This window comes from Eretmochelys imbricata, chromosome 13 (genome assembly GCF_965152235.1).
Source record: "Eretmochelys imbricata isolate rEreImb1 chromosome 13, rEreImb1.hap1, whole genome shotgun sequence".
NCBI lineage: Eukaryota > Metazoa > Chordata > Testudines > Cheloniidae > Eretmochelys > Eretmochelys imbricata.
This window is the reverse complement of record NC_135584.1, coordinates 13,921,926-13,938,153: the sequence shown is the minus strand read 5'-3', so window position 1 is coordinate 13,938,153 and position 16,228 is coordinate 13,921,926. Positions and strand designations below refer to the sequence as shown.

General features: G+C 39.8%; 1 protein-coding gene across 2 annotated transcripts in view; it reads left to right on the top strand.

Moving 5' to 3' along the window:
* DOK5 (docking protein 5) overlaps positions 1 to 15,732 on the top strand; it is an 87,323-nt gene extending 71,591 nt beyond the window's left edge. Inside the window, exons 7-8 of one of the 2 annotated variants that reach the window (XM_077832271.1) lie at positions 9,610 to 9,730; positions 14,524 to 15,732. In XM_077832271.1, coding sequence (XP_077688397.1) covers positions 9,610 to 9,730; positions 14,524 to 14,588 — 186 coding nt within the window. In that variant the 3' untranslated portion in view covers positions 14,589 to 15,732. Of the gene's footprint in view, positions 1 to 2,631; positions 2,682 to 9,609; positions 9,731 to 14,523 lie in introns of those variants that run through there. The other variant, XM_077832272.1, reaches the window with a different exon arrangement.
* Positions 15,733 to 16,228: the final 496 nt, after the last annotated feature.

Genomic DNA, 16,228 nt, shown 5'->3' with positions numbered 1-16,228 from the left:
ATGGGAAGCAAGGACTGGCTGCAGTCCGCAAGTGTTGGAAGAGACTGAGTAACATGTGTTGTCTATTCAGTCATAGCTGTTTTCAAAGACAGTCTAAAGTCTGTGGTAACTTTTTCCTGGTGAAGTGAATAGCATTTTCAGACCACTTCACTTTACAGAAGTGTAAATGGCAGTCTTATTGTGCAATATGGTATTTGAAGAATCACTTCAACTGATTCTTAAAATACTAAACTGCACTGTAAAATCGTCACTTCAATCACTTCACAGAGTTACAGTTGCCATAAATTTCAGCGGGGAGCAGCTGCAACTGATCTAAACTCCATTTTACTAAAACTAGGGCCAACTGTAACCTCTAAAAATAACACTGTCAATCGTAGAATGCTAACCTGACGATAACAACATACTCTTCTTTTCAATTTAAAGGCGTATCATTTAGTAGTGGTATACAAAGATCAACCCATCTACCTCTGGAAACAGACTTGAGACCAACCGGAAATTCAGATCTTGGGTTTTTGGTGTAGCCCATCACAGAGATGGCTCTCAAATATGGCTCTGAATGTAGGTTCAGATTCCAGCCTTCATCCTAGAGTTCAGGGGTGTCCAGATTAAGGTTTTTGGTTGTCTTGTTAGATTTGAGAGAATACTTCATAATAGGTAATCTATTTGATGAATTTCACCTCTTTTACAGACCACAAAACATGTTCAACTACATCATGAAATTCTCATTTTTATTTATAGAAAGTATACCTGGAAGGGTAGAATATGTAGATTATTAAAATTCATTTTAGAACTCAAATATTCACAGAAAATTTTGTCCGCTATTTACTCATCTGTAAGGTCGATATCTAATCATTGGCTCAGGTACTCCAGTCTGACTGAGTTGTGCTTAGCACAAGACTGGTGGAAGGTTGGCAGAAGTGACATTAAGTTACCCACATTCTTCCCTAGTTCTGGGACTGACAAGGAATCAGGCTAGCCCTCACTGCAATTAGAGCAGACAAGGGATCATTTCAGATAAGATGCTGTAACCACATGACCTTGGTCCAGACACGTGACAAGTCTCATATGGGAGTGGCATAAGATATGCCAATTTTATGGCTTCTTTGCACCATTGGTGCAAAGCAGCCCTGTGACACATACATACCAGATGGTTGCATTTACTTGTCAGCAGAGTGAATTAAAAGATGTGTCCTTTTTGGAAAGAGCAGAAACAGTGTTGGCCCTCTGACTATTTGCTAGCACACAGCATATCTGGTTTATACCCACCCTTTTCATGCTTTCTTCCTTTCTATTTTGTACCGCCATTCAGTGGAAAAGTAATATTTATTTAGAGCACAAACACATTTTTCAAAACCCATGAAAGATTATCTAGCTGTCATAATAATTGACCAACAGAATTATAGTTCCTGACTGTTGCCATTTATGCCAGATCTCAGGCCAGGTAGTTGAAGAAAGAACCTCATTACTTCTCATGATGGAATATCAAGACTTAATGAGAATGAATCTTCCTAGTTCTGGCAACCGAAATCCAATATTGCCTAGAATGATCTTATTGGCCAGTTCAAAGAGCAGTCTAGATGCTTGGGGGGCGGATTTTCAGACAAAAGTACATCTGATGCATATGATAATACAAGTCCAATTGGATTATTGGATGGCAAATTGCTAATTATGGTGATTTCCATGTGTACTTGTGATCATTAGAAATGGAAATTAGTGCTGGAAATGGTACTTTCTATCTCTGGGACTAGAAAAGAGGAGTACCTTGTAGTAGAAAGGATGACAGAAGGGTAAAAAATGAACGACATAAGTAAACCCATTAAAAAGAGCATTAACATATCACTGTCTATCTGAAGATGTTAAAATAAAAATGTTTCCTCTTTTACAGCATTTGCATATCTTTTGCAATGGATTTGGTAACTGCCTTAACTAAGCAATGATTGTCTTAAACAGTTTGAATTGACTACATGAACCTACTTCACCTGGCAGGAAAGAAAAGCCCATCTCAATTAGGGCTGACAAATGATTTTAAAAAATCACAATTAAGTGTGAGATTAAAAAATACTATTTCTTTTATCTTTTTCCAGTGCAAATATTTGTAATAAAAATATCAAGTGAGCACTATACACTTTGTATTCGGTGTTGTAATTGAAATCAGTATATTTGAAAATATAGGAAGCACCCAAAATATGTATAATACATTTAAATTGGTATTCTATTATTAACAGTGCAATTAAAACTGTGATTAATCGCAACTATTTTTTATCTAGTTAATATTTTTGCATTAATCACATGTATTAACTGTGATTAATTGACAGCCCTAATTTCAATATAATAATCCCAGGACTAAGATTGAGTTACTTTATAATTAGAGTGTTTGATAAATCTCTGAAATGTATACTCATCAGACTAAGTGAACAGATCACACACTATTAACAAATGTTTTACATAAATTACCTAGGTGGTTTTTTCTCTCTGTGTGTGTGTGTCGTTGTTTGTTTTGTTTGTTTTGTTTTTTGAGAGAGAGAGAGAACACAGGAAATACTGATTTGTGGGATGGTGGTGGTGAGGAGTGGTTTTTTTGTTGTTGTTTTTAAATCAACTATTTCTGCCCCAAACTTTTAATCCTGGCAGAGCTGTGCTTAATGTAGGATCCAAGAGAAGGTGCAAAGGTGACTCCCTCAAACGGCTGGACTGCTGGGAAACCAAGCCCCAGGACTAGGTTCCATTCTGGTAACTGTCCTCTACATAAGCCTCTAATACAACCCCTATGCCAGGGGAATTCTCAAATGCACAGCTGGGGCAGCTTTACACATCTTTTGCAGCACTAGAATGACACAAGGGGCCATAGTAAGAGCAATTTAACAGAAAACATTTAAAACACGTTGCAAACCCCAGTTGAAATCATGTGTTTTATTCACAATGGACAGATAATATTGGAAAAGTATTAGACCACAATCTGTTCTCAGTCACACTAGTGCATTCCTATTGAAGAAGGACTCAAAGATGCTCTCCTTGTTCAGGAGAAGGATTTAAGATGTGGATTCAGAGTAACAGCCGTGTTAGTCTGTATTCGCAAAAAGAAAAGGAGTACTTGTGGCACCTTAGAGACTAACCAATTTATTTGAGCATGAGCTTTCGTGAGCTACAGCTCACTTCATCAGATGAAGCTGTAGCTCACGAAAGCTCATGCTCAAATAAATTGGTTAGTCTCTAAGGTGCCACAAGTACTCCTTTTCTTTTTAAGATGTGGAGACATTCATCCAGAAAAATTTCAGGCAGAGCCAGGTATATACACTATATATTACATCTTGCCTGTTTCATTAATTTATTGAAATATGAACTAAAATAGTAACTTGCTTTTCACCACTGTGTTTTTGCTTCTCTCTGAATGCAGAATGGAGTCACTAATATGGCACAGAATTCCATGGTTGGCTGAAACACCACTCAATAATGTCCCATCATACTGCATTGTTTTACAAAATAGCATTTGGCTCGCCTCTAATGGTGAAATGGTACAATGCCACTGACCCCTGAGTGCCTCTAAATTGCTTTTCCTGTTACGTATGTGCATCAGAAGAACATTATCAACAGACTACACCATCCAGGTTGCCAGTGAACCTCAGTATACAGCGAAAACCCTGCTAATGATCACGGTCATCCATCCAAACAGCCAGTAAAATGTTAGCCTTTGTGAGAGTGCCTCCACACTGCATTATGCAGTCATCTGTTACGAAGGTAAGAAAAATTCCAGTCCCTTTCATTGCCTTTAAGAGGAGATTTCACCATAATTAAGGTATAAGGAAAATGAAGAAGCCACCACAAAAAGTGCACCTAGGTAGGGCTGAGCATAAATGTTTGTCTTGATGGAAGAGGATGCATTAGCGTGCAGTATTTTTGTGTTAGTGCAGGGTTCACCAGCAAGCCATCACAAGCCCTACAGTGTATTCTCCAAAGACGGTGTCTCATCAGGGAGAACGCAGTATCTTTTTTGAATGGGATGTGACTGGAAGGGTCCTGATAGCCTTTAACCAATGACATGAGTGGAAATATCTAAGCAGCACTCCCCACCTGGTGGTAGGTTTTGGGTTGATGTCTTTCAGTTGCCAAATCACTCACTCACCAAGTTAATGCAACACAGATTCACACTTCTCTGCTCCTGGCCAACTTGTAACCATTGTTCATGTGCACATTAACATTTCATTTCCTACGGCTTTCAACCCACTTCTCAGAGCTGAATGATTATGTGAAATAAAAACGGCCAATTGTCATGTCATTCCGGCTCCTTCTGTTGCTACAGAGATACCAGTGAATTAATTATGGGAATCCAATCAGTCATGGTCTAGACAGGGTTTGCATGGAATCTGAGCTGTGTCGACACAGTCTGTGCGTTCAGGACATAGAATTGCTTCTCCTTATCTCTCCAGACCCATTCCCCTCCTTTTGGGTCAAAACTCACAGCAGGCTCTCCTTCAAGCCTCTGTCCTCATCAAATCATCTTCCCCCCAAGTCTATTTCCCATCCTCCAAGGATGTCCCATTATTAACTCCACTTGCTTCAGGGACATTGTACTCTCACTTAAACTCCCTTCTCACCCAGCCTACCTTAAAGACACTCTTAAATGGAATTCGGACTGCTGAAGATTTTGTGCAGTTGGGGAACTGTCAAAATCACAGTGTTCTAGTTTTACATTTCCTGGAATAGATCTTAGTTTGTTTCTATGGTGCTGAACTGTATGCTAACACTGAAGTTTCTGCTGATTCTTTATTGAAGAGACTGTAAGTGGATGTGTGTGTTGTTTAGAGTGATTCAGTATTAGTAACTTAGATGTGGGTGTTTTAAAGATCACTAGGTGACTTGTGTTTGCTTTTCCTTTTAGATCCCAAGCACAATGTCGACACCTGACAGAAAGGAGGTTGTAGGCGAATGGGTTTCACTAAATAACTTCAACCCTGACCTAAAGAAGAGCTCTGTGTAAACTTGAAAGCTTGTCTCTCTCACCAACAGAAGTTGGTTCAATAAAAAATATTACCTCATCCACTTTGTCTTTCAAATCTTTACTTCTTCTCCCCTAAGACAGCCAGCCCTTATCTCTACCTCTTCTGTATGCTTACTTTGACCCTTTTTGCTATAAAATACACTAATTTTGTAAAGATTCTTTCCCTCCATTTCTAGATACAGATTTTTTTAAAGGAAAATAAAAGTTGAAACATGCTTGAAGTATGTCTTTCAGAACATATTCCACAACAACACGATGTAGCGTAGATATATTACTGTGCTTTTTGCTCCCAATATAACAGAGATTTTAAGAGAATGGGGATGATCCAGGCCTAGACCATTATGTATGTTGGCACCTCACATGCTTACTAAACTATTATTATTTATATTACTGTGGCACCTAGGAGCCCTAGTCATAGAGCATTACCCTATTGTGCTAGGCTCTGTATAAACACAGAACAAAAGGATTGTCCCTTCCCCATAGAGCTTACATGCTCCAGAATTTTTTTTCTTTAAACTTTGGGTTTTAGAGCCCTTAATCTGACTTTCTGGACAGAACCTTTGGCAGTTCCACAGAGTTAAAGTTGGATAAATATGTAGCTGACTGTAGCTTTCCATTTTTAATAAACATATTTATTAAAACATATTTATTAAAAATGGAAAATATGAAAAATTGCATTAAAAGTCAAAATTCAGAATATTTTTACCAGCTTTCGCGCAGATCTCATGCATTTCTGTATCTTGAAGCATAGTGTAATTGACAATGATTTCTACTTTTAAAATAAAAAAATTAGGGAATATAGCTGAGGGTGTTACATGTAAAGGAAGAGGCCTGAGACTTGGTTTTACATGAGATGGTTTTAGCTCGAATGCATTTAGGAAGTCCTAAATCCTAAACGGATTGGGACTTCTCCATTTGAGATTCCACGTCTTTCCTGACACTGTACTGAAACAGTTGCAATCAGAGGAGACATTCAAGCTGAGAAAATGGTTAGGAGGTAGGACATCCTCCTGGAAGGTCCCTAAGCTCTGGGAACAGCTTTCTACCCTGATCTGAAATACATAGGGTCTCCTGACCTTCAGAGGAAGCTGTAAGGTGTGTCTATATGCTAAGGTTTTTGCAGATGAAAGGGTTTGACAGAGTTTAGGTCTGCACAAGGGAGAGAATCTTTATGTTGTGTTGTTGACTATCAAATGGTAGGATGATATTTAGTATTCTTGGTTATCCTTTTTCTGTACAAGTTTTATTTCATGTTTTTGAGTTTTACAGGTTAATAAGCTTTGATTTTTGGTGTTCACCTGTTAACTGAAAGACACCAGAAATGGTTTGATCCTGTTTACATTAGCAGCTGGGACAGCTGAGAAAGTTTCAATGGGGTTCATATAAGCATCTAAAAGTTTAGAACGTGCTCTGAACATCCAAAACTTCTTGGCCTGAAAATTAAGCTGGAAATATTATGAGAACAGGTGTCAGGTTGGGCTGGGCTGAAAATCTCCCAAGAATGGTCCACTACTCAGTATCTCTCTATTTCCACTTTTGGTCTCATACACAACAAAATATAGAGACACATACAAATAGCATTATTTTTAAATGTTTTGATTGAAGCTGGGAGCAGACTGAGTGGGAGAGATGATCTACTGGATAAAGAACAGGATCTGCTTTTCTTCCTTTTCTGCACATGCTTCTTCTCTGACCTGAGCCACGTCACTTGCTCTGTCTGTGCCTCGTTTTTTTTTTCCTGTGGAGTAGTGGTAAAAGGTGGCTCACTGATTTGTGCATTCATTGTTTGTTTGCATATGCAAAATGGCTGCATACCTCCTACTTGCAGGTGCAATCAGTCAGTGCACAAAATTCGACGAGAGCCAAAAAATTATTGCATTTTTAATTTGATATGTCTCTCCTTTTAGAAACTGCCTATGTCATTAAAAAAGGTATTGTGTCTCAAAGTGCTTTATTTGGTTGACTAATATGATTTGAAATTACAGTAATTTGTTAGCTTCCCTGTTTTCAGGGGAGCAAATGGTTCAGAAGCTGTAGGCTGTGGCTCAGTAATACTACCGCAACTCTTGTTTGAAGTCCTGCATGTTTGTCTGTTGACGTGAATGCGTGGTAAGCTATAAACCATGCCATCTTGCAGCTATGCCAACATAACCTAAAAGTCCTCAACTATCAGATTAATGGTATTCGTTCATTGGTGGTAATAGCCATGCAGAGCAAGTGGCCAGGAAAGGCCTATCTGAATAGAGCTGTGCAAGATTCAGCAGTATCTTTTTGTAAGCTATTAGGCAAACCTTATTTCATTTTGAGTCTTAGGCTTGAGTGAAGTCCCAAATTAGGTACAATGCAGCCCAAACCTGCCATTTACACCTAGCTAGGGATGAAAGGGTTCATCAGTAACTCAGGCTATATCCACCCAACACGTGTCCTGGGTTTACCTTGGTGAACCAAGGCCAGGTTCCTAATGAATCCCTAAGCAAGATGAATTGGATATGAAAGATTCAGACAGCTGTACCCCTGGGTAGGATACATTTAGCATGGTCCCTTCTGCTGTATCCCAGCACTGCCTCTGCATTGCCGCAGGGTTCTTCTTTCACATGACTGTCTGTCTGTGTCTTAAACTGCTTCAGTGGCCTTAGTTGGCAGCTTAGTCCATGCCAGATGTTCTAACTCATTGTATGAAATGCTGTAGCCATAGCCCTGCTCGCATTCATAGTTTACTCTTCACATTGTAACTTTTAGATGATGTGCTGACTTGACTCTGTCGCTAATGAGAACAGTTTGTCTTTGTCTGACCTCTGCCTGTTCATGAATTCTGTTAGGTCATCTGAAAGCCTTCTGTGCTCAAAACTGTATTGGCCATTCCACGCCCTCCCACCCCCCCAACACCTCCTCAGTCGTTCTGCTTAGAAAGCTTCCGGTTAATGTACTGCATTTAATCATCATGATCTTGTCAGTCTTTCTCCTCAGGCCAGTGAAGTTTGAATGGGCCCAATTCATGCCAACTCCCTAGCTAGGTATTTCTGTGCCCCTCCTCACTGTGGAAATCTGATCATTTGTGTACTGAGCCCTGGCCTATACTACAAACATCTGTTGGTATAACTGTGTTGTTCAGGAGTGTGGAAAATCCACAGTTATACTGACCAAACTTCCGAGGTAGACACCACTGTTGATGGGAGGGCTTCTCCCATTGACATAGCTACTGCCTCTTGGGGAGGTATAGGTGTAGACAAGCCCAGATGTCTAACTTAATGAAGGTGCCCAAGGGATGAATTTATTCTATTGTGTGGATGAGCCAATGAACTCCTGTGTCGTCCTCAGTGCAGCATGTCATGGCAAGATGTTTGCTGCCCTGCTGATGAGAGAGGAGACAGAGAATAATGAAAAGAAAAACCTATGCACAAAATATAAGAACGACTTTCCTTTTCTTATCACATCCTGGCTGAAAAAGACTGTGAGTACATTTGGCGCAGGCAGGCTGACCCCCACTGTAGTAGAATTCTCTGGTGGCAAAGAGGTTTTGCTGCTGGCAAAGGGGGAGTGGCCAGAAATTCCTCACGTTTCACTGATTTTCAGTTTCACCCGTTTGGGGCTCAGAACAGCCTTCAGGGGAACTAGTGCTGGACCAGGACCAGGGAAGCACAAACATGAGCTTCAAGCTGCCTTTGCACATCCCTCTCCCAGCCTTGCTTTGTGGAATTTAGCCCCTAATTTCCTGTGTCACTGCTACCAGTGCAAAATATAAAACTACACTACTTTTGGCAAGAGCTGGGGGCGGAGGGAGAAAGCTATTATGCCATTAGAAGCTCCTCTTGGGAATTGACATACGGGTCATTTCTAAATGACATTTGTACTGATTTGGCTGGCTTCAACCTAGTTTTGATATGAGTGTTGTTTTTGTGACCCTGTTATTAAGTAAACTTGCTTACAGCTGCGGCTGTACGGGACAACAGTGATGTTTTCACCATAGGATGTGCTTAAATTGGAGGACAATGAATACACAAAATGTGCTGCCAAAAGCTAATTGGAGAAAAATTAGTCCCTGATATCAGGTAAAAGATAGAAGTAGCCTGGTCAATCATGTGCCATCAATGTACGATCAGTGATAATAAACAATTTAGAAATAACACAAAAATAGCCAGGACAGTAAAAGTCATCCCAATTGAAGTTTATACGTGTGTTTTGTATGAGTTGCATAAAACACAGGATATTCATACTACTTAGTGGTGATTGGAAGAGAACTAATGAAATATGTCATTTGGATGTATACAAAAGGTGGTAGATTGTAAGGGGTAGTTGGGGCTCCTATGGAGACACAGGAGAAGTCCATCATGACCTGCCTGCTCCCTAGGAGAAGGTAACTAGCCATTGTCTTTTTCAGTATCGCTATTGTTTCGTGCTTTTAATACTAATTGTAATCTAAGGCATGTGTCTGGTTCAGATAAAGGTTTGAATTAATAAACCTGTGTGTCTCGGACCTGAGTGTTTGTCATTCTCACCCAACGCTCCAGCAGGTTTTTCTGTGCAACTATTGCCTTAGCAATTAACGTGCTCTGGTGGGTGTTAGAAACACCGCTGCAGTGCTCTCCTCCTGATCTCACTTTCCTTTCTTACAGCTTCAAATGAAAATGAGCGAGCGAGCCGTCTCCCTCAACACCATAGTGCCCTTGCCCCGGAGTGCCTACTGGCAGCACATTACACGGCAACACAGTACGGGCCAGCTGTACGGCCTACAAGGTAAGGGAGAGATGGTGCAGGGAGAATCGAACTGCCACAAACAGGACCAAAGAGTGGTTTGAACACAATAATTGTGTTATAGGCAGGGATGGTAGCACCATCTATTTATGGTTGCCCAGTACTTTCCTATTATAAGATCCTGTAATTAGTTGCTTATAATTTGCCACACTTTGACCACTCAGGCAGAAATTTACTATGTCACGTGTCTGTCCAAGGCTGAATTATTTTGGAAAACTTCAGCCAAAATGCTTTAGCCATTTCCAAGAACAAAGCTTCGCAAAATACATTATTTTGCCTGTGTCAAAAAATTCTAGCAACCTTTTCTTTCTCTAGCACTGCCCATGCTTTGGAGCAGGGACTTGAATTTGTCAGCAGGTGGCCTTTGTGTCAGGGCTGTATCATTTGCTGTCCCTGTGGAAATCTGCCCAAATTTGGGCAAGTTATAAGCCTTTGAAAAATTGCAGTTTGCACATGTTTATGGTCCGGTCCTGGAACATGCCTTACTCATGGGAGTAGTCAATTGAGTACAGCAAATTCAAATTATTCTAATAACGAAATGGTTTGGAAAGATCAAGTGATTTGAAATGATCAGAATGAGTTGAAATGATTTGCTGGGGGATTTTTTAATCCACCATTCTAATGTATTATCCCTCCACTAACAGTCACTAACCCTTCTCCTTGTCCAACCCTCTCACACCAGTCCCTCCAACAACAAACAGGGAAGTACGGCTTAGTAAAGCACACAGTAGAGTGGCCTGGCTGTGAACAATTCATCCAGTTCAGCAGTGGGATAACTGCTTGCTTGCATCCTCATACTCAGGGGAACTGCAGTTCCTCTGGCTATCACATTTCAGATCTACTTCCCGTTGCCAGCCTAAGGGATAGCACAGACCATTCTGTGAGATTTCTCAGAAGAGCCTGAGCAATTTTGAGTAAAGTTAGATTTTCCTATGGGGTCAGTAGTTCAGCAGTTCCATACAGCCCATTATTGCCTCTATCATGATCACTGGGGGACATCTAGTGGCTAGTAAGAGTCTTTATCTTGATAACTAAGTCAGTGCTGTAATTTATCAGGTAGGAATGTTGAGTGGTGAGTGTGCCGTAGACACTACAAACATGAGGGAAAACATGGTCTGATCCTTAGTGTCCGGCATGTGATCTTTAAAAATGATCAGTGTTGACCTAACTCTACTGGTAAAATTCCCCCCAAGCTCGGTAGGAGCAGAGTTAGACCAATGCTGAGCATTTTTGAGATTCCCACTCTTACAATTTATGAGCTGATCCCAGGAGGTTTTACTGCAACATCTCCAATATATTATAGATCCTTTGGTTCAAATACATCCATGATGTAACTCCGTTAAGCTCCATCACATGTCTGGGCTGTCTTGTTTGTTACTATTGACTCCAGTCGGAATTGTGGGTGCTCAGCACCTCTCAGGATCAGGCCCTAAATCAGTACCTTCTAGTTGTGCACATAGTCTTAATTTAAAATTGAAACCTTTTCCTATCTACATTTTCACATTGTGAAGTTTATTATTTTAAATCTGCTGGAATGAAGCTGATGGGCTGTTTTGGGGTTGGTACTGTATTGATGATGTTCAGTAACTGAGGACTGGGGATCTGTTCTGAGTCATCAGCAGAGGAATTCTGAAAACAGACTGGATTAACCGAATATTTAACAGAAACAAGGCAATCGTGGATTATTGGATGTCAGGAACCAAAAACTGTCACAACCCCTCTGGCCTGATTTTCTCTCTAGAGCACTTTGGAATAAAACTTGGACAATTCCTTTGTTTCCTTTAGTTAATGAAGAGGGATTGAAATAGCTTTGCTAGATGTCAGTACTGGAGAGGCAATGGAGAGAGGCCTAGACTCTATCATCCAGGCACAACCCTTAGTAGGGTAGAGTTGTATTGTCCCAAGAGGAGACACCACTGACCCGCACCACAGAGATAAAATGTTTCCCTGAGCTCACTGACTTGCAGGAAGAAAACACCTGCTGCACTAACCCTGAGAAGGCTGCAGCATGAATTGTTTGGTGTGTTGAAAGTCAGGCTAATCTTGGGGTGACTTGCACTGCAGAGAGCACCAGTAGGGAACATTCATGCCACTCAGAGAGCTCAGGGACAGCAGTTGTGTCAGGCGCCCATGCATGGTGATGCACAAGGGCAGGCTACTGGCAACCTTGTAAAGTTTACCAATGGGGATGCTGGCAACAATTTGTCCCAGTAAAAGAAATAGTTGGAGAAGTCAAGGCCTTACTGCACCCGACTACAATTGAGTCCCATGAAGTAGGGAGCATGTGGACAGACTTCGAGCTAAATGACTGAAAAACAAAACAAAATGTTGTAAATGTGTGTTTTGCAGAACTGTGTAGGGGCTGGTAAGGCCACACACTGCAGTTCTGATATCAAAGTGCAGATATCACTTGCCAACCCCAAGTGTTCAAATGTCAAGTTAAAACTAAAAAATCATGAAACTGGCATAAATGATGGGGATTTGGGGGGGGGTAAAATGTGGGGTTCTTTTAATTTGCTACCTAGTTTTGAGCCTTTAGGGTTCATGTTTTCAAGTTTTTTTTCTCTGCAATAATGAGGTGTACAATTTTTTTTTTAAATGAAAGCTGAGATTCTCACATTCAAATGACTCCAGGAACTGGGTTTACCATATATTGCAAGACTTGTGATAAAAATCACAAGAGTGGCAACACTGAGATACAGATAGGCTTGACAGGAAGAGATTGTTATTGGTAAGAATCTGTAAAACATCAGTTTCACAGACAATTTGTACACGCACAAACTGGCAAAAAAGTTTTCCATCTAGGATGACTGAAATTTACAGAAGTAAGAAAAATGCTGCTTCAGAACTTTAGAGTTTGATATAAGGATATTTATTTTGTATATTTTGACTTATGATGATGACAATTTGTGTTTTAATAGTTATAAAACATTCACTTTTTGAATCTCCAAATCTACTGTCATGAAATAATTGTCTGACCCCCTATGACTTCCCGCAAGTGTGAAAATTTAAATTGATAAAAATAAAAAAGGTATAATATAACATTAATATTATCTGTTGAATTTATTAAAAAAAAATCCAGTTCTGCCAAGCCATAGCCTGTGTACCATTCTCATTCTCCTGCCTCATTTATCACCAACTCATAAACAAAGCTAAGCAGATTTTTCCCTACTGTCTTTGAAGACTATCTGAACACTAGGGGGCGCAGACAAAATATAAAAGCAGCATATGTTTTGAAAAAGGGATGAAGAGTAAAAGCAATACTTTGCTTAAATGCCAGTTTGAATTTGCTCCATAAATTAGGGCTTATGAAGATGACCTGCCGATGAGCCTTTGACACAACAAGAAAAACATTTATTTGCAACATTGCCCCACAATCAGCAGCTTTTTCTTACTGTGGTTTATGATAAATTATTACTTTAATAAGGGGCTTTCGCACCAATGTTTTCGACGTAAGATGAGTAGGGAGACAATATTGGTACAAACTGTTATTTTTATACTTGAAAAATTGCTTAGATTAGATAAACTAAATAGAAGGATCCTTGAAAAAATCCACAGCTCAGACTGGCTAATGGATCTAAATTCTCTGATAAGCCCTGGGACTTCCAGAAATAAGTCATACATAGAATAGTGTTCCAATTGGTAAACACCCAATAGGATTATTGTGTCACTCGGCATTTAGAACTGCTTTTCACACAGTACCTTTAACGTATGTAATCAGTTGAGTTTACCAAAATCTTAGAATGCACCAAGTTACCAAGAGAAAAGGAAACACTCAGTATAAAATAAACTTGATGCTAAGCATGGGCCCTATTGCAATACCCTTACACACTTCGAGTAGTATTTTACTAAGTTAGAAGTGGAGAAGGTTGATATTTGTAAAATTGCTATGAAACTACATTTTCTGAGGGAAAGTTCTTGAAAGCAAAAAAATTCAATTTCCAATTTTTTTTTAAATTTTCCAAAATATATGAACATTTTCATTTTGAATTGACATTTTGAAACAAAATGGCCTGATCTTGTTTTGAAACGTTGACTCAAAACTTTGGGTATGCTATTGGTTTATGAAATGTTTCGCTGTTATGACTTTCTGTTCCGATTCAGAATGGAAACTGATTTGCTAATGTTGAAATTGTCATTTCCTGACCATCTCTAGGGAGTGGTCCCATGGATCGTACTGGGATGGCCTTTGAAGTAAGGCACCACTCTGCATGAGTACATGCAGCTCAATTTGGCCCTGTTTACATTTTTATTTAATTTAGGGCAAAATGACTGCTTCTCCTATACACTCTCACAGGAGAGTGAGGCGATATAGGAGCCCCTGTGTGTCCTGAATGGGCTAAACACTTTGTGGGTCGCAGCAAGGAAGGGAGAGCAGCCTCTATGGAACCACTCTTGTCCCTTCTGCACAGGAGGGTGGAGTGGGTGGAGCCTTGACTCCTTCCTGCAGCAAATCAGGTAGTAGAGCTGAATCAGCATGGCAGGAGAAGCAGTCTTCTACCTGTGTATATATATGTGTGTGTGTGTGTGTGTGTATACAGACCAGTATCAGATTGCTTCCCCCTGGAATAAGGAAGGAGCCCAGAAGGGACATGTGACTCTCTACATTCCCTTCTTGGTTAGCTCCTAAGGCAGTGCGGCAGACTGCACAGTGACAGTCTTTCCCTTAAGTGACTAAAGTGAGTCTAATGCATGTCTCATTCTTTAGCTAGTTCTAGAATAAAGTGCTGTGTACAGTAACTATGCTTCTTTCTCTTACATCTGATTTGGTGAAGATGTTTCAAGCCCCCTGAAGCTTCATCGAACAGACACTTTCCCCACTTACAGATCAGAGCATTGATAAAAGACTGTAAAGGATTTGAAAACTCTCTCTGTCTTGTGACAGCCTGGCCCCGTGGATAATAATGATGACGGCAAGCAAACAAAGGTGGAAATACTGAAAAATTCAGCTTGGATTGAATTAAGTCCTTGAATACAATTTTTTTTTTTAACCTTGGCAAGAAAGAAATGTGTACTGTAGATATTTGAAAAAATGCCAAACCAACTATCACAATGTTTATTTAATATTTTACACCTGGAGGGGACAGAAATCAGCCCCTAAATGTTACTGAATGTTTTTATATGATAGATATATGTTACAAATATATGAATTTGTCTTATGATGTGGGGTACTGTGATACCATTTAGTCTGTTTCCGCATCGTGTTTGTTGATGTCAGCTGTGCCAGCAATCTCATGGTTCCTGTTTGTTGTAACTCTTACCCTTTAGTTGCTAACATTATTGGTTAAGACTAATCTGTGACCATAGTACTTTCAGAAATGATGGCCAGTTTTAAGCAGCAATTGGATCTGTTTTTCCTAAGTCTCCTTGAGTCCTGGTAGACTTTTAAAAGGACACTGTCAAAGTTTCTTTCATTTTTCCATGTTTATTTCCAAGTCTATGGTGTTTAAAAATAAAACCTTTTCCCCCAATGTTGTGCTTTTCCGTGTGAATGCCAGTATCAGCAGTGCAGTCAGCTCAGAGAATAATGTCAAGCAACAGCCACTCATGAGTAAGCAGAGGGAAACTGCGTTATTTTGGATCTCTCCCAAAGAATTGCCATTCTTTAGGATTTGTGATGAATTTAGAGAAACAGAATAGTAACTTCCACAGTCTTTATCGCATGAGCTCCAAATAATTTTGTGGCAGAGGTCACATTTTGTGTCCTAGCTACTGTGCTTGACAGTATCCCTTTAAGTGCTGCATTCACAGATATAATATTAGAATGTTAATTAAGTTGGACAGAATTTTTCACCCAACAGTTGTGTTTTGTGTGTTTTATATTGCGCTAACTGGATAGCCAGTTTATGGGCATTAAATTGGGAATTGGAGACCCACAGTGGATAATTCTGACTGTTCTGATATTTCATAAATGAGGGAGCTATGTGTAGTGATACAGACTGTTAACAGTAGTTAATAAAATTTGCTAATAAGTCAATGAGAAAGAGCAAGGGTGAACAACTGGTTTATTTTCCTCCAAATGATGGGTACGTGTAGCTTGAATTCCAGTCACAGTCGGTTCTAAAATGTATAGGTTCTAGAAGCCACTCCTGCATCTTCAGGCAATGCTCACTTCAGTATCAATAAACCCACACATGCCTGAGTCATCTGGAAACTGACAGGAACATGAAATTTCCCTTGAAATGAACACTAGCACTCTTTACCGGGATGTATCAGCGAAATGTAAGATGGTGGCATCTATAAAATCCATTTTTTTTTAAATCAAACAAGTATTGTATGATTTTTTTTTTTTAAACTGGAAGAACTAAAGTGACATGCAGGGGAAATAGCAATCAATCTGCTTACAATGCCAGAAGCCAGATCAATCTCTCTCTGAAACCTATTACTTACGTAAAGAGTTTTTTCCCTTTGCTGCTAGAGACGGTGCTGTTTTTGCAAATTCAAACCCAAGGTGGGTTCAGATCCTGGTCCCATTCAACC